At 44.3% G+C, this 18,648-nt stretch overlaps 2 protein-coding genes across 3 annotated transcripts; both read right to left on the bottom strand.

The window, feature by feature from the left end:
- Positions 1–464: 464 nt before the first annotated feature.
- CAPS (calcyphosine) lies at positions 465–11,952 on the bottom strand. Of its 2 annotated transcripts, none has more exons than XM_066634776.1 (5): positions 11,891–11,952; positions 7,791–7,906; positions 5,123–5,300; positions 4,372–4,581; positions 465–3,701 (listed from the first exon to the last, which is right to left on the bottom strand). In XM_066634776.1, exons 2-5 carry the CDS (start codon positions 7,871–7,873, stop codon positions 3,600–3,602), a joined length of 573 nt encoding a protein of 190 aa, XP_066490873.1. In that variant the 5' UTR covers positions 7,874–7,906; positions 11,891–11,952; the 3' UTR covers positions 465–3,599. The 2 variants fall into 2 exon arrangements, with proteins under 2 accessions (XP_066490873.1, XP_066490872.1); XM_066634775.1 differs by lacking the exon at positions 11,891–11,952 and adding an exon at positions 11,190–11,377.
- Positions 11,953–13,402: 1,450 nt separating this feature from the next.
- Positions 13,403–18,567, bottom strand: VMAC (vimentin type intermediate filament associated coiled-coil protein). Its single transcript, XM_066635932.1, has 2 exons — positions 18,340–18,567; positions 13,403–16,005 (listed from the first exon to the last, which is right to left on the bottom strand). Exons 1-2 carry the CDS (start codon positions 18,546–18,548, stop codon positions 15,657–15,659), a joined length of 558 nt encoding a protein of 185 aa, XP_066492029.1. The 5' UTR covers positions 18,549–18,567; the 3' UTR covers positions 13,403–15,656.
- Positions 18,568–18,648: the final 81 nt, after the last annotated feature.

Below are 18,648 nucleotides of genomic sequence, written 5' to 3'. Positions count from 1 at the left end.
CAAAAGGGAAGTAGTAAGAGGGAGAAGACAGGTGTCATGGCCTCACTTATTTTTGAGAAGTATGGATTTTTCCTTAATTATTGTGTAGGATTCACTGCTCCAAGGTATAGTGATAACAATTAGCTTAGACAAATTCACAGCAGAGAGGGCTATCTGTTACTTTAGCCCTGTGAGAGATACATGGAATTCAGAGGCATGCCACATTCAGAGGCAGTCTATTTCCTACCAACTGTAGAACAGGAGAGGGCTATTTATCTTTATACTCTGCTTAGAGGCTTCACATTGGAGTGTCTGGGTGGCCCACAAGATGCTGGATTAGATAAACCTTCAGTCTGAGCCCAGCAGGGCACTTTTTTAGATTCAATTAACCAGATTAGATCATGCTTTTCAAAAAAATCTTACCTTTGAATTTAATGCAAGGTAGATCTCAAATATTTAAAAGCACAATAACCTGCCACTAATGGTTAATTTTTTAAAAGTTTTTTTTTAAATTCTATCTGAAGTTAAAAATAAATATTTTGACTCCAGCTGACCACCACCTTTTCTATGACCTCAGGGACTGATGTCAAAAGGGACTATGCTTTTTAGAAGGGATAAGGAACTGGAGCAAGGCCTCCTTCCTGTAGAACAAAGAGAAATATTACAGGGATAAGATTTGGGAATGGCTTTAACTTTCTCTTCTCATCGTATTCTGCCCTTCTGGGAATCGACAACTCATTTTTGTTCTTCCCAGCTGAATGCGTGGTCCAGTCTGTGTCCTCCAGTGTAGTTATGCTGGCTCCTGCATTCCCCCCCCCCCCCGTTGATGCAGGCTGGCCTGGAATTAAAACTAAAGACCATTTCAAACAACCTGAAGGTCAGATGTGCATATGCTGACCTTAGAGGTTGTGCGGGCTGTATCAGAAGCACACTCACCCCAGTCATTTCACTGGGGGGGGGGGTCACAGAGGCAAAAGCTTACAAGCCAAATCCCCAGATACCCCCCCAAAAAAACTAACATCAGAAGAGGCTAGCATGTACTGAGGTGTATAACTTTGTTAATTCTTGCTTTTTAAATGCACCTAGGCAGCACAGATTCTATGGACTGTATACATTATGTAAATTTGTTGACACATTTCGAATTGTTTATTCTGCATATTTCCAGTTTGGCTAGTCACAGAAGAGGTACAAGGATATGCTGGGACATCCTCACGTCTCCTAGCCACTGGAAATCTATTTTGCAGGCTTTTGATCTTGGCAAGCATTGCCCACTCACCTCCGAACATACTTCCACTAGCATGAGGTCTAAAAACATGATGCTTTTTGGAGAAAATGACAGCTGCATCCCACCCCCTTCCATTGTAAATCCCATTCTCATTTGGCTTCCCTACCACTCCTAACTGGGGCAAGGGGAACAATGGATGAAGGAGGAGTGTCTGTATGTGGCTCAAAAGTAACTTGCAGACTCCAGTTTTAACATTTCAGTATAATCTGTTTGAAGGGGAGCAAGCTTTGTTCAGCAAATTAGCAACTCATTTCATAAATTGCTAGACAGGAGAGTTTGGCCTGGTTTTATTAAATTAGCACTGGGTCCTAGCTCTCCCTCTCCACAACAGTCCTGCAGCCATTTTTGTCCTCAACCCCGCAAGGGCGCACAACTGACTTTTTAATAAATGGGAAACATCACCCATTCATATTGGAGCATCTTCTACAGTCCAGAAGTACATCTCTCAGCCGTAATGAATCCAACAGGGCTTATTCCCCAGTAAGCATGCACAGAATTGCAACTTTGATTTCTGAAAGCAGGAAACCCCTCCACTTCCAAAAAAGAACTACAACGTTGTGAGATTCTCCCCCATAACAATTATGGCTTTATTCTATACAGACTTAGGATGGGAGAGGAAACTATTATGGAATACAAGGCCAAACAAAGATTTTCCCTTGCATGAGGCAGTACGCCAAGTTCTACTAGCCTTTACCTAGTCATGTGCCAGCCTGTGCTCCTCCCACTCCCTGGTTTGGAAAAAGATTAGGGGGATTAAGTGGAAGAGGAAGTGTAAAGGAGAGATGTGTGGTGGGCTAGACTGTCTCATTCTGTCTTCTACACTTCCTCTTCTGCTTCATTTCCTCTCTAATTAAGGGCGTGGAAGAAAGAGCATCAGTGTAAGCAAGCAGAACAGAGGTGGGCACCCCATGGTAAGCCACTGCCTGAGATTAATATCTGTTGATCATGTGCTATCCTGGTCCCTGCTTGTAAACTCTCTTGGAAATGACAGTCAACTAGCTGCAGTATACCCCTAGGCCAGTGTTTCTCAAACTGTGGGTCGGGACCCACTACGTGGGTCGCAAGCCAATTTCAGGTGGGTCCCCATTCATGTCAATATTTTATTTTTAATATATTGGACTTGATGCTACCATGGCATGTGACTTAATTTGGGGACATGTTACAGACCCGTACTTTTAACAAGCTACTATGTATATTCTTTGAACAATGATAGTCAATGGAACTTACTCCTGGATAAGTGTGGGTAGGATTGCAGCCTAGGATTGTTAAAAATGTTCCTGCTTGACAATGTCACTTCTGTTCATGACATCATTTCTGGTGGGTCCTGACAGATTCTCAGTCTAAAAAGTGGGTCCTGGTGCTGAATGTTTGAGAACCACTGCCCTAGGCATATTGTCCTTAGGACAGAGTATGTTCCAGCACTTTCAATCAGGGTTAACATCCCTGTAAACATGCATAGGAGTATGTATAACCTTAGTCCAGGTCTATATATGCAGCAGAAGGCGGTAGAGTAGCAGAAGGAAACTGTATAGCCTGAGAGCAGGCAATGTATAGAATAGAAAGGTTGTGTCTCTGTCTCACTGTTCCACAACTGTAAAATGGGACTTTAATGCTAAGAGTACTGATGCCGCTTGTTCTGTAAGAACTGCAACTTTTAAAAATCAATCATAGATAGGCTTGTGCTACATGCATCTCTTTCAGCCTTGTGTTTCTCACCTAGCAAACAGGAGTATTAATTGACTTCATTAGACCAGGTCTCCATGCAGGTCTGCTGGCCTGCCTTAGAGCTAGGGATTAGACTCTGATCTGGAGTCTCTTGAATGCAGGTTTGTACTTGTATACACAGATCAGCCCAGTGCATGGTTCATGTGGCAGAGTAGGCAATTTATTCCAGTTCTCTCATGCCAGTATTTTCTACCTGGCTCCAGTTCAGCATTTTCAGGGAGAAATCAACAAACCTGAAACCTGCTAATTCTGAAGTACTGCTTCAAACTGTGTATGGGTGGTGGGGAGAATAGAAAAAAAAAAATCCCACATCAAAAATTCCTTGGTGGTAGAAAACTAGGGCAGGAACTGGGCAGAGATAGAACCTTACTCCCTATGTCCTATATTTCTACATGTGGGAATTTAAATATTTGTGTATGTGGGGAAACGCTTAAAAACCCTCCACCTGCTGTTACCAGTTTATTCTGCTGCATATGTAGAGTGGGCTGTAATCTCCCAAGGTGCCACAGCCAGCTATCTCTTATCACTACAGTTAACTACAATTCCATTCCTGCTCAACCATTATTTTGAGAAAGTAGATGGGGTGAGGGATGTGTGCCCATATGTTCCTCTACAGCTTCCAGGCCCTCTTCACCATGTCCACAAAGTATTCATCACTGTCAATGGAGGCGCTTACACCGCTATAGTAGTTCAGGAACTCCTCAGCTGTGACCTATAGAAAAGTGAGATGGTAGTTGCATGGCTACTAGTAAAAAGTATCTCCCTGCCTCTGTATTTAACTGAGCCTATCCCTGAGCTACTGCCCTAAAAAAGCTAGCATTCTTTGCTAGAGAGGCAGACTTTTCTTGTTTTCTATTCTAGACCAAGAATCCGAAATTGTTTCCCCTTTCCCCAGATTCAATGCTTTCAAAGTGGAGGAAAAAGTCCAGAAAAGACCTTCCTTTAGTTTAAGTGTAAGAAGGGCAGCCCATCTAATGCATCTCATAAGCCCAGGAACAGGGCATAAGAGGGGCAATATTTAGGTATCATGTAAGTGTATATGGAAGTTCCATTTAGTTCTTATGGTTTATAAGTTGCTGTTAGATAGCCTTTAGTGGTGGGTAGAAAAATTCATGCAGGAGGAGAGGTCTAAGCCAATGCCCACCACCACAGTTTCCCAGTATATCCTCAATGGTTTTTACAACCTGCCCTGTGTGAATTGTAAAAGGGGCTCCTTGTTTGGCTAACCAAGTTGATCACCCCTCACCCCCACCCTTGTTGCTGCCTGACTACAAGACTGGCTCATCTCTCTTCCATCTATTTGAAGAGGCCCAAGTCAAACTGACTCAGCCCTAGATCATTCCCAGTACAGCAGAAATTTCAGGGGCTTCTCTGCCACTCACCTTCCCATCCTTGTCATCAGGGGAGTCAAAGTTGTCCAAGAAGGCTCGGAACACCTGATCCTTGGTCCATTCTCCACTTCGGAACTTGGGGTGTGACTGGCAGTTGTAGACCCCACGGAGGTCCTCCACAGTCACCAAACCATCACCAGTCCTGTCTAGTTTCTGGAATGCCTCTCTAATTATCTCCTTCCTGGCTTTGGACATAGGAGGCTAAACAACAAGGATATATTGTTACTTTCATTGCCTTACTTGTGGGCCTTCCAGAAATATCCAATTGACCAAGCTGGAAACAGGACACTGGACTAGACTGGTCTGATCCAGCAGGACTCTTACACAGAAAAAAAGATTGGCTTACTATGATTTCACCCATTAATAGCTATTAACCATGGGATGGATGGTTAATAATAAGGATGGAGCCTCAATATTCAGAGGCAGTATATCACATACTGAAGTATGTTGAATGGGTTGTGGTGTTCATGTCCTGCTGGTAAGCTTCTGATTGGGGCATCTGGCCTGTCTCTGTCTGAAACAGGATTGTGTACTAGATGAATCCATCTTGAGCTGACTGAGCAAGGCTTTCCATATATTTTTAAAGTAGCTTTAGGGAATCTCCATGTTCAAAGGCAGTCTGTATACCAAGCAATCGGGTAGAGTTATGGCCTATCTCTCTTACAAATCCTTGTACCTTTCAGAACCTTTTTTAGCCAAAATCACAAGCCCAGCCATACCTGGGAAATGCCTCTCTACTCACCCTCAGCATTTCTAAGAACTCATTCAAATCCAAGGTGCCACTCTTATTCTTATCACAGAGATGGAAAATCTCCTCCACTTCACCCCGTTTCAGAGAGACCCCAGCATCCTGGAGGCCCTGCAGAAATTCCTCCAGGTCTAATGATCTGCTCTTGTCATCATCCATGATGCGGAAGAACCTGCAACCAGTAGGAAAGAGCAAAGGAGTTCATAGTCAGGCCAAGAGGGTGAAAATTGAAGTTAGCATTTGTTTCTAGCCAGTAGCCAAGGCTGCAATGTGTTCAGGAACATAGAATTTGCAGAATTTAGTGTCCTGAGACTTTCAGTGTTTGCTTCAAAACAACAGAGGTAGGGTTCTTGGCCTCATGGTCCATAAGATACTGCCTGATAGTGTTGCATGCACAATGAAATCTCAGGTCCGAGAGGTCATGAAATAACATATCCAATGGGAGGGCTTAGGGCTTCACCATCCTGCATAGCTCCTTCCCACAATGGTCAAGCAGCAGATTATATTAGTCAAAATAAAAAAAAGTGAAATAAGCTAGTAATTAAAATATTTATATATTCTACTGGTTTTCAGCAAAATGCCTTCACAAGGGTTTACATCAGGGGTGCTCAATAGGGGGATCACGATCTACTGGTAGATCGCGAGGCAAAATGAGTAGATCACGGAGTGCCGACCCCCCCCTTCAGGTGCCTCTGGGAGGAAACGCCGGGAGTAAGGCCCATTGTACTCAATAGGGCTTACTCCCAGGTAAGTGTGGCTAGGATTGCAGCCTCACAGCCTAATCCTAGGCATGTCTACTCAGGAGTAAGTCCTGTTATACTCAGTGGGGCTCAAGGTACACCAACATACATTGTACACATAAATGTTATATGTTATGATGGCACGAACATTGTAAAAAAAACTCTGGTAGATCTCCGGGCCTTGCTGGGTTTCAAAGTAGCTCTCGAGCCAAAAAAGTGTGAGCACCCCTGGTTTACATAGTGAAAAATGAATAATTATTAAGATACCAGAAAGGGGGCTCACAATGTTTTATTCTGCTACCTAAGGAACTTTTATTGGAAAACTGTATATAAATATTCATATTATTAATAAGAATAAAAAACAACAAAAATGCAAAGGAGACACTAGAAAACTATCACTAGAAAAAGGCTAGGCTGGAACAAATAGTAGAAGTGTTCTTAAAGATTGTTTTTTCACAGATTGTTTTCTCCCCAAGGAACAAGTGCAGAAAGCAGTGTCATGTGTTTTTATTCCAAGGGGACATTTTTATAATTATAAATTATAATAGTTTTTAAAGTGTACTAGGTAGATGAAATGGGGGTATACTGTCAGCAGATGCAGCCACATTCATTATAGAGTCAGCTAGGTGTTAGAAAATGGTTTTATTTTTTTCACATTTTTTGGAGGGTGTTTTTGTTTGTTTACAAAAATTAGAATTGCAAAAAGCCTTATGTGTTTTCATTTTATCACCAAAAAAATCACCCCTCTACAAATGGGGTAGTTGCTATTCTGCTCCTAAACATGAGATATTCTCTCTCTCTCTCTCTCTCACACACACACGCACGCACGCACGCACGCATGCGCACGCGCACGCGCATGCACACACACACACACACTCTTTTTAAATGGTGCCTCTTTATCCCATTAGAAAAATCATGCAAAACAAGAATAATTTCTCTCTCTCTGTCTCAATTTGTCTGGCTTGCATAATTCAACTCAATGCTTGGGGCTGTTCTAAGACCTCCTGAAGCAACATGGTAAATGCTGACCCCCCTTTACCAGAAGATATGTCAGACTCCGTTCACCCAATCTCCAATGTTCTAGCTCAGCCCTTATCTCCCCCTGCACATTTCTTCTCTCTTGTTGTCCTTCTCTTCCTTTTCCAAACCTGGAAGGAGAAGGAGCAGCAGTGGAGGTAAGTAGATGGACTGAGATGAGCAACTCCCCACCACCACCAATCTGCTGCCTAAGGTGACTGGTTCAGTTGGTCTGACACATGGGCCAGTCCTACCAATGCTCCTGGACACTCTTTGGAGAAAATACTGCTTTCAAAAAGAGTGAGATAATTTGATGAAGGATAAGTCTCTTGGTGAGCCAGGCAGAAGCTCAATCTTCGAATTTCCTATTGCAGCATAGTGGCTGAGCTATAAATCAGGAAACCTTCGCTTTGAATCACCCCTGCCCTAGACAAACAGCAGCAGCAGAGACATACAACAGTATCCAAGTAACAACAGACAAGCAACAGTAGGAGCTCAGAATGTATACATGACCATCAGTAAGAGATAAAAGAGCTGCAGGAATCTATGAGTCTTAACTCCCTTTGAAAGACATCTAAAGACGGAGCCTGGTGACAATCCACCCAGAGAGGGTGTTCCACAATCAAGGCGTCACCATTAAAAAGGCCCTGTCTCTTGGACTACAAATATTTAATGCAGAAAACAGTTTAATGCACAATAATACATAGTATCCGACTTGTAATATTTAAGCACAGTATATACGAGAAACAACATTATATATTACTGTGCGTCAACCCATTTTGTTGTTGAATGTTATTTCTAGTAATAGCTCTGAAAAGGTGGGATTGGGTTTCCCAGTTCATCCTCAGGTGTGTGGTGGTTCAAGTGGGAGCATTTCCTTGTATGTTCTTGCACCTTCAACATACCTGGCCAGTCCCTTAATCCCAGATGCACCCCTTTCCAAGCACTTTGCTCTGAGTTTCTCAATGGCACCGGTGCCTGCCTCCATGACGCAGTCCTGAATTCTGAGATCAGAGACAGTCTGCAGAAGGAAGCAAGCAGAATTTGTACAGAATCTCTCTCATCTTATAAGCAGCCCAGAAACATATCTCTAGCTTGACCCTATTCCAACAAGTCCATCTTCTCCAGTTTAGTCAGGGTTTATTTCACCTGGAGGCTCCTGCAATTTGGCCTGGCAATCTGTTCACAGTGTCAAGGAATTCACTCATTCATCTCAATTTCTATTTGCCCTTTCAGCTCCCAAAGATCATCAGAAGAGCCCCTTGTCCTACTGTTACCAGCAGTGGCCAAGCATATATCTCTGGGAAATCCACCAGGTAGATATGGAAGCAACAGTCCTCCCATGTTGCTTGTCCCCTGAATCTGCTATGATTCTGGTATGAATAAGGGTAAATTACTTGTAAACTTTCTGATGCAGTTTCCACTTAGTTATCATAAAAAAGCCCAGCTGGGTGATGCCAAAGGCCCATCTTGTCCAGCTCCTTTTTCCTGCAATGGCCAACCATATGGTCCAAAGAAGTCTACAAACGGGGTATGAAACTAACAACCCTCTAATTTTTTGTTCCCAGTATCTAATATATAGAGGCATACTACTACTGAATGTGGAAGTTCAATGCAGCAGCCTTGCTGAAGCCAAGCTGCCAGAGTTACTGTTGAGATTGCAAATCCCCTCCCTCCTGCAGCTACACTTCAACCTGAATTCCATCATGGAAAAAAAGATGGAAATCGATGAAACTAAAAAGTACAGAGAGAACAAATGTGTGTAGTTTCATGGGTAATGCTGGTAACATTGAAATAATGACAGAATGCCTCTGAACCTTTGCAAAATATCTCCAGCCCAACTCATTACATATCTGTGTCTGGGAGCAGGGAAGGATTCCAAGCTAGCATCTTCTGTCATCAGAAATTGAAGTCTTATTTCCAAAGAATGAGCAAGAGGATGCTAAGCATGGCAGATACACGTTGTGAGGCTGTGGTCCTCTCAGTTCTATACCGGGTAAGATGGTGGAATGCCTCATCAAAGATAGAATCTCAAAACACATAGACAAACAAGCCTTGCTGAGGGAGAATCAGCATGGCTTCTGTAAGGGTAAGTCTTGCCTCATGAACCTTATAGAATTATTTGAAAAGGTCAACAGGCATGTGGATGCAGGAGAACCTGTGGACATTATATTTTTGGACTTTCAGAACGTGTTCGACACGGACCCTCACCAAAGGTACTGAAAAACAGTACCTTTGCATTAGAATTAGTCACAGTCAGGGAATTAGAGGGCAGGTCCTCTCCTGGATTGAGACCTGGTTGAAGACCAGGAAACAGAGAGTGGGTGGTGTCAATGGGCAATTTTCACAATGGAGAGAGGTGAAAAGCGGTGTGCCCCAAGGATCTGTCCTGGGACTGGTGCTCTTCAACCTCTTCATAAATGACCTCAAGACAGGGTTGAGCAGTGAGGTGGCTAAGTTTGCAGATGACACCAAACTTTTCCGAGTGGTGAAGACCAGAAGTGATTGTGAGGAGCTCCAGAAGGATGTCTCCAAACTGGCAGAATGGGCAGCAAAATGGCAGATGCATTTCAATGTAAGTAAGTTTAAAGTCATGCACATTGGGGCAAAAACTCAAAACTTCACATATAGGCTAATGGGTTCTGAGCTGTCTGTGACAGATCAGGAGAGAGATCTTGGGGGGGGTGTGGACAGGTCGATGAAAGTGTCGACTCAATGTGCGGCGGCAATAAAGAAGGCCAATTCTATGCTTGGGGTCATCAGAAAAGGCGTTGAGAACAAAACGGCTAATATTATAACGCTGTTGTACAAATCAATGGTAAGGCTACACCTGGAGTATTGTGCAGTTCTAGTCGACGCATCTCAAAAAGAATATAGTGGAAATGGAAAAGGTGCAAAAGAGGGCAACTAAGATGATTGCTGGGCTGGGGGCATCTTCCTTATGAGGTAAGGATACTGCGTTTGGGCCACTTCAGCCTAGAAAAGAGACGCCTGAGGGGTGACATGATTGAGACATACAAAATTATGTATGGGAAGGATAAAGTGGATAGAGAGATGCTCTTTACACTCTCACATAACACCAGAACCAGGGGACATACACTAAAATTGAGTGTTGGGAGAGTTAGGACAGACAAAAGAAAATATTTCTTTACTCAGCGTGTGGTTGGTCTGTGGAACTCCTTGCCACAGGATGTGGTGATGGCATCTGGCCTGGATGCCTTTAAAAGGGGATTGGACAAGCTTCTGGAGGAAAAATCCATTACGGGTTACAAGCCATGATACGTATGTGCAACCTCCTGATTTGAGAAATGGGCTATGTCAAATGCAAGGGAGGGCACCAGGATGCAGGTCTCTTGTTATCTGGTGTGCTCCCTGGGGCATTTGGTGGGGTTGCTGGGAGATACAGGAAGCTGGACTAGATGGGGCAATGGCCTGATCCAGTGGGGCTGTTCTTATGTTCAGTTACCTGGCAGTCTGTAGTGGGGGAAACATACTTTGCATCTCTTCTTGACCTTTCCAGCACCAAGCCAGGTAGCGAAAAGCAACTTCCTGTCCCTAATAAACACTAGGATTGAATGGGGGGGGGGGGGAGAGAAGAGGACAGAAAGGGTGTAGGGGTATGTGCTTGTGCCTGGGACCTCACCATCCACACTTTATCCTGGTCCTCTTAAGCTCAAAAAAGTTTAACTGAGATTCAGATAAAATTTGTAGGGACCCACTTGGACAAAGGCAACAGTAGGAATGTAAAGAAATGTTAACAAGATATTGGGGGCGAGTGTAAAGTTTGCTGTTCAAACATCCACACAAGAATCTTGTGACACCTTCAACACTCACAGATATATCTAAGAAGCACCACCTAGGGGCCAGTGTCTATACCAATAGATGCATGAAGATCTTCTCCTCAGTTGTCAGTTCTCCATCTCTCTCTCTGTCTTTACACAGATAGAGTTAAAAAATAATTGCAGACAATGAGGTCATATCTGTGACATTTTCATGCTCAAAAGTACCTGAAACAAGCAGACTCCTTGTTAGTTGCTACAGATACTACCACAAAAACAAACTGATTTATTGTGGGAAATGCATCTATTCACTTTGTTAGATACATAAAGGATTGTCCATGAGTATATGCTCTAGTTCACCAAAGCTTCTGTCACAATAACCTACTAGTCCTTAAGGTAACCGAAGAATGCTGTTTCCCCCATCTCCAAATGTATAAGTACAGTTGTGTGTGTGTTTTTTTACCCCCCCCCCCCACTTCCCCATGCACACACTTGCCCCTTGTAAGGGTTCCATTTCACTCTTACCTGGAAGTCCCGAGTGCTCCTTTGCTCTCTCTAAACTGCGTTTCCAGCTTGGCTGTTGTGTTGGTCTGGGTTGAGCCATGCCCTGTCTCTATAGCAATTGCCTGTCGGTTGCCAGGGCTCCCACCCCCCCCCCTTCCCCGGGCTGGGCTGAGCGCTGGAGGGAGCCCAAGGGAAGCCAATCCAGGCAGATCAACATGGCAGGAGTGCCAGGAGGCCACATTGCATTTGGCGCAGCCGGAAGAGGAGGTGGGACGTTCAGCCACGGTCCAGAGGAAAACTTCCAAGTTTTTTGCTGGAAGTATTCCAAGCTCCTGGTTGGTCATACAAATCACAAGCAGGGCTCTTACCCCATTCAAGAAATCTGAGTCCGTGAACAATATTTATTTTGCACATTTATAAACCATTTTTCCTCGAAAGAGCTCAGGGAAGTGTACACAGTCCCTCCCCCTTCTTTTATCCTCAAAAGCCTGTGAGATAGGGTGGGTGGGTGGGTAAGAGAGAGAGAGAGATAATTGGTCATAGTTCACTCAGTCAAAAGCACTACGCAGAGAGACTTGAGGATCTGAACCCAGCTCTTCCTGCTCCATCAATTCTAACCATGATGACACCATACTATTAGTACATTAAATGTTTTATTAATTGCTTAGATTTGCATGAACAAGACAATTCCTTAAGAAGTCAAATAGCATACTGGGACTTACCTTTTCTGCTGTGGAACACAGGGAATCTTAGAATGGTTTATACCTTCTGCTCACTCCAAAAGACGGCCCCCCCCAAAAGGAACTTGCTTCCCATGATGCCCTGGGAAGTAGCCATGCCCCTAGTTATGGATGCTCCTGTTACAGGCAACTCTAGGCTATAAAAAGCACAGATCTAAAATAAAAACAGCAGAAAGAGAAGAATCCACTCATGACCAGCTAGAACCCCTTGGGAGTCTGCATCTGTCCCCTGGAACCAACTTCAACCAAAGATCTGCAACCACAGCTGAATGGGGATTCCTTCTGTTCCATAGCAGAAAAGGAATTTATCAGGTAACTCCCAATGTTCTATTCTCCAGCAGTGGCAGAGGGAATCCCGGAATCTAGCACTGGGAACCCAAGGAGGCATCACAGGAAATCATTTCCTTTTATGGCTCGTTCTTCTGGAGCAAGTGGGAAGTACAACCCATTTCAGGATTCCATCCTCCACTGCAAGAGCAAAAAAGCACTCATCACTTTCAGTCTAGACCAGTAGCTCCCAAACTTTTTAGAGGCCCTAGGCTGCTGCCTGATTTAAAAATGCCAAGAGGTGCGGCTATAATGGTGATTGGCCAGCAGTGCTCCCTCCAAGTAGCAGCTTGTTTCAACCCCGATGCACATAGCCTAACCAGCCCTGTCAGTTTCATGAACCACCAAAAATTGGGTCACAATCCACTGGTGGGTCCCGGGTCCACAGTTTGGGAATCGCTGGTCTAGACAATGTACTCATATATTGTAGCAAAGTATTGTCTTCAAAGAGGCATTCCTTGCTTCCCTCTCATACACTAAGAGCGCAATCCTAACCAACTTTTCAGCACTGACATAGCTGTGGCAATGTAACACGCACTGTATAGTCAAGAGGACCTACTCAAGGTAAGGGCATGTTTGTTACTTTACCTTGGGGTTGCTTTGCAGCTAGGTCAGTGCTGGAAAGTTGGTTAGGATTGCACCCTAAGGTACACTTACAAGCTGCATTTCCTTCCTCTCTCTTGTATAATCAGGAATGCCACTTGCCACTGTAAGAATTTCAAGGAACAAACGGGAAGCAGAACGAATGTATTAATAACTGCACTGGATGACCTCCTATTATAGGTTTTTGTTTTTTCACCTTGTCGACAACTATTCACATGCACTTATTAGATTTCCTGTGAACTAGCTGTAGATTAACTGCTAAATTGTGTTCATTTGCAGTGAAAAGTGCTGGGGGCCCAGGATGTCCAGCACACATTAAATCAATCATGCCCTCTTGGCCTCAGTTTCCCCATCTATAAAACAGCACACAGTAGAACTAGCATTAACCACCCACTGAGTTGTGGGGATATGTTTATAAGCCTAGCTATTTTAAAATGTGAGTCTTACCCACTAGGGATCAATCTGAAGGTTTCTGTACCATAAGAAAGCAACAGTAAAAAGCAATGGCAGAGAAGGAATCACACACAGATTGAGTATATCAAAATACATTTATTTTTGCTTCCAACGAGGAAAAGTTAAATTGAGGACATTGTGTAACGAAATCCCAGTAGGCACTTGGAAGTTAACCAGAGCTTCTGTCCACCGCAACAGTCTGTAGTGAAACTAACTTGACCTGAATCAAGATAATAGTCGTTGAGCAGAAATGGCTCAATCCTAAATGTAGTTACTCAGAAGCAAATTCTATTGAATTCCACAGCTTTTGCGTCCTGAAAAGGATGCTTTGGACTGCAGCCAGCCTCTCAAGATCAGCATTTCCTTAAAAGTTTGGAAATGGGATAAGAGAGCAAAAATTGGATAACTTAAGAGAGCCTAAAAGTGATGTTGAGATGTAGATAGTAACAGAGGACTAAATAAGGCAAGAATTAAATTGCCACCACAACACCACCATCTTAAGAGCATAGGAGGCAATGCAGTGGCTGCTTACATTGGTATAAGACTTTTGAAATTCCATCAGGACCAACACCTCACCCCTATAAGGGGCATGTCGTAAAACAACGTGCATGTGGTAAAGCAACTTTCTTAGCTTGTGCTGAAACAACTCCTCTGAACCAACAGAATTGGTTGGTTCAAGGACTAGCCCCTTAATCTGCCTCAATTAGCTGAGCTTCCCTGCAGGGAATTCTGAGAGTCAGAGCACCCCTCATCCCTCCTAGGGCTACACAGAATTCCTAGCCCTCTGATCACACCACAAATATTTAATAAGTTCTGGTATCAAAGATGCTCCACATACAGAAGTAGAGTCAATTCACCTTTTTTTTGGAGGAGGAGAACAAGGAAAGAAATAATTATTGCATATTGTTACTAACCAGGGTTGTAAAAAGTGACTATTAAAATTAGACAAGTATTAATATATAAATTTCTGGTCTCCTCTAATAGACACACAAAAACAACAACAAAAATTTGATTTAAAAATAATCAAGACATCCATTTACCGGCTCTGTACACAGTCAAAGAACAGCCAAGAAATAGCTGCAACAGTACACAAAAATGAAATGGTGGAGAGGGGAAACTAGAACAGCTAAAGGATGAAGTAACTGACAATTATTTTGACCAGAAAAAAAGGACTAAGATTCATGACCCCATTAGGACCACTTTCACTAACCATTTTTTAAAACTAAACTGTTACCATAAGGGTAACTTGTTCCTTTCCAGAATGACAGAGAGGAACACCTGGTGAGGTTAATATGTCATTTACCAACATCTTCCACATCCACTTGCTTGCACCTATTTAGGGGTCAATATGAGGTAGTTGCCTCCTTCCACAGAGGGGTAACAACCCCAGAGACTATAAATGCAAAATGTGCTGTTTCCCTATAGAGCCCACACAAATGGTGCAGGTATTAGAAGTAGTCTGCCACTTATCCACCAGGCCCCACAAAACTGTTAAGACACAGGCAGAAGTTTTCTAGCTGTTCACATTTTGGCCAGCCCTGAACAACAGAACTATCCTAGGACAATCCAACCTAGAAGACAAGCAAGCAGTTTAAGAATTTAAACAAGACACACTTTGATAGATGGCTGGAAACATCCTAAATTTACACTAAAGTGAGCCTACAAGAGAAGTGGAGCTGCCTAACTAATCCAACATTATTCTAAGGAAGGAAAAAGGTTTTATGCAAGTCAAAGCAGATGAAGAGGTGTTGGTGGGGGCTGTGTTTAAGTCAACCCCACAATCTTCCCTGAAAACTAGCATCTAGAAGCTAGAAATGTGGTTTTATTTCCTCAGCCTTGTGTGCAACAATTCTGGGGGCATTCGTGAAAGTAGGATCAGCTGCACTCGCAAGTTCTACTGTGAAGTTTTGAGTTTTCCTGGCACCACATCAGAAAAGCTGTACATGCAGGCCAAGAGTCCCATACCATACCAGTTGCTGCAAACTGAGCGCATGGGTCAGAAATGTAACAGTGAACACACCCCACAAGAGATAGAAAAACTCATTAAAGCAAAGTTAACCAACAAAGCTAAGGTAGGCCAGACCGATAGTGGATACCTGCTTCTCCTAGAGGCTCGGTGTGCAGCACACCCAAGTGGATGGGGGAGGGGATAATTACTCCTGAGCAATAATGGGGTGTCAGTAAAGAACAGTTTGCAGTCAGCAAGCCAGTTAAGCTGGAGTCTCTCTGTTTAAAGGTAGTCATTATAAATCTCCAAGCTCAGGCTTAAGCAGTCAGAAAGGGGGAGAACCCCGGCACCTAAATGGGGCTCTCCCAGGAGAGACAGCAGAGGAGATCCAAGAAGGGATCTGGGCAGCATACCACTCTACACAGTTGTCCCAAACAAAGTCTTCTCTGAATCCTGGTCATCATCACGGAGAGAAAATTCTCTGGTGTCTAAGTTGAGGTCAGGGGTGCAGTTTGTCTCCAGCAACAGGTCATGATCTGGAGAGCTGCCATTGCTTCGGGCTCCCAGGTCAGGGCTCAGCTGCTCTCCTTCAGCCATGTATGCCAAAAGATTGTCCAGGATGGGGCGGCTGCGGCAGATCTTGGTCAGCAGCCGACTCCGGTGCTTCAGCTGGGCAATCACACTGTCCTTTTCCTGGATCACCTTTAAGAGCTGTTGAGCATTCTCCTCAGAGGATAGAAGCTTCTCCTCCAACATCGCAATTTCCCTTTGAGGAAAAGAAAAGTGCCCATGAGATTCTGCTTCTCCAGGGTGGTAGTGATGGAAGCCGTCCCACCACATGGCAACTTTCTACCAGATTCAGACAAATGAGGCAAGTCTTTGGGCACAGTGGCTGGTTGTGCAACAGTGGCAAGAAGTGAAAGAGGCAGGCAGTTTGGAAAGCAACCCCTAAAGTGATACATTCACCAACTCAGCTTACTGAAGCATTCACAACATCAGCATCAGCATCAGACACCTGTGGCATTTTAATGAGGTCAGTGATCTCTAACCTGTGTCTACCTGTTCTCATAATAAGTGTAACATTCAGTGTTTTAATTCACAAAGAAAGAGTCATCTTAATTAAAACTGGTCTGATAGCACAATCCTATGCATGTCTACTCAGAAATGTCCCACTGTGTTCAATGAGGCTTATTCCCAGGAAAATGTAGCACATTGAGGTTGCAATCCTATACACTTCTCTTTGTCCAAGTGTAATGGAAGATCATCAGGTGGATGATGTGGTGTTGACAGCTATTCCCATGTTTTGACAGCTGGTTGACAGCTCTGGGCAGGGCTGGCTCCACAGCTGTAATCTATCAAGGCCAATGGAGACTCTGATGGACACCTGAGCTTCGTTTGACCTGGATGGAACTTTGAATTGACATGGACTGAAGGGATGGCTCACCTGAGCCTAATTTGGACTTAACAAGGGGCTGCAGGAATAAAAGGCAGCCCCAGAAGACACAGACAGACCAGGACCTATGGGAGAAGGGGACTGCCAGGACTCTGCAGCAAAAGACTGGACAGTGCTTTGGGAGATTGAGCTGGAGTGGACTTGGAATGGAGGCTTTGGACCTTTACCCACTAAGTTAAGTGGAGTTTTGGGGAGGGAAAATTTCTGGACAAGAGGAATTGCTGGAAGTGTATTTGGAGCAATAAATTTTGTTAATTGCTCAACTGATAAGGTGTTCTGTTCATTTCTTTGCACACCACAGCTATTCTTGGAAAAGAAGGGTGTTAATTAGTCAAAAAGTGGGCATTGGGAGATGCAACCTTTTTGGGACAAGACAAATTGGAGTAGTCAGCAGGCTTGCAAGACACCAAGTTCACTAATTTTGTTTTAGAAAGAAAGAATCTAGTAGTTCAGCTAGAAAAAAAATAGTTGGGTTCCTAAATTATCTGGGTCTGAACTTACCCTTGACTATCTGTCTCTAAACATGATCTAGCTAGCCAGACTCACACCATTAGTCATCCTCGAGTAGTCATCTATCTGATTTTGTTTCTAGAGTGCCATATACATTAGAGGGGACATATTTCAGAGTAAATACAGATAGGACAGTGTTGTCAAACTCTTAGTCCAACCGGTCTGAATTTAGATATTACTGCATATCTATCAAGAATAAAACTAGTCTCAAGGTACCAATTCTCTGGGTCCAAACTTTTTTGTTTCTTAACCATTTACGGCAGGGATGTCAAACTTGTTCCATACGGAGGTCTGACCTTGGCATCCATGGTGCCTGCACAGGGCTGGAAGTTACAGCACTAAGCAGAAAGTGACAACATCAAGCAGATGATGGCCAAAAATAAGCATTTTGTTCTCACACAGAAATTCATTAGATGCAATGACAGAAGAGAAACTGCAGATCTTTTTCAAATTTTCAAGATATGAGAGAGCCCAGTTATCATGCTGGGCAAGCCCAATTATAACAGGGGCTGGGGAAATAGCCTCTGGGGTCCAAATTCAGCCTGCAGGCATTATGTTGGACACCCCTGAGCTAGTGTCTCTAGATCTACCTGATATCCTACCTCCCCTTTCCATGGTGAAGCTAGAGCAGAGCCTAGGAATCTATGGCTGCAATCCTATACGCACTTTGCTGGGAGTAAGCCTAACTAAACACAATGGTGTTTATGTCTGAGAAGACATGCATAGGATCCTTGCTATTGCTTTTTCATATACAGAAATGAATTAGTTTTAAAGTGTCAGAGGATGGTGTGTTGTGGGCCCATCTGGAAGAGCTCCCTATCTGGAAGCTCTTGTTAGTGATTTTATTATTAATACCATTATTACTTTATTTTATTATCAATTACCAAAATTAACACAAATAATAAAAACTAAATGCCCTCAGTGTCTCAGAGTCCAATCCTAGGCATGTCAACGCAGGAGTAGGTTCCATTAGAGTCCATGGGGCTTACTCCCAGGTAAGTGTGGATAGGACGGCAGCCGCAGAGCCCACTCCCAGGCGTGTCTACTCGGGAGCAAGCCCCACTGCAGCCCACGGGCTTCCTCGCCCGCAGGTGTGGACCGGCGGCAGCCTCCCCCTGCGGCCCGGCGCTGGCCCACCTGTCCGTGCCCTGGCGCAGCTGGAGCAGGGCCTGGCGCATCTCGGCGTCCTTCCGTATGAGGCTCTCCGCCTGGTCGCGCACCGTCCTCTCGGCCGTGGCCAGGCGCCGCTCCAGCTCCGTGACGCGGCCGTGCAGCGCCGCCAGGTGGGCGTTGGCCTCGCGGATCTGCACCGGCGTCGGGGGCGCCAGGGGAGACGGAGAAGACATGACGGGCGAGGAGACCGGCCGCTGCCCACTCGCCGTGCGTCGCAACCAATCAAAGCGCCGGGCGTGTCCGCAACAATGGCTCGGCCACGCCCTCAGCTCG

This window comes from Tiliqua scincoides, chromosome 8 (genome assembly GCF_035046505.1).
Source record: "Tiliqua scincoides isolate rTilSci1 chromosome 8, rTilSci1.hap2, whole genome shotgun sequence".
NCBI lineage: Eukaryota > Metazoa > Chordata > Lepidosauria > Squamata > Scincidae > Tiliqua > Tiliqua scincoides.
This window is presented reverse-complemented; position numbering and strand designations above follow the sequence as displayed.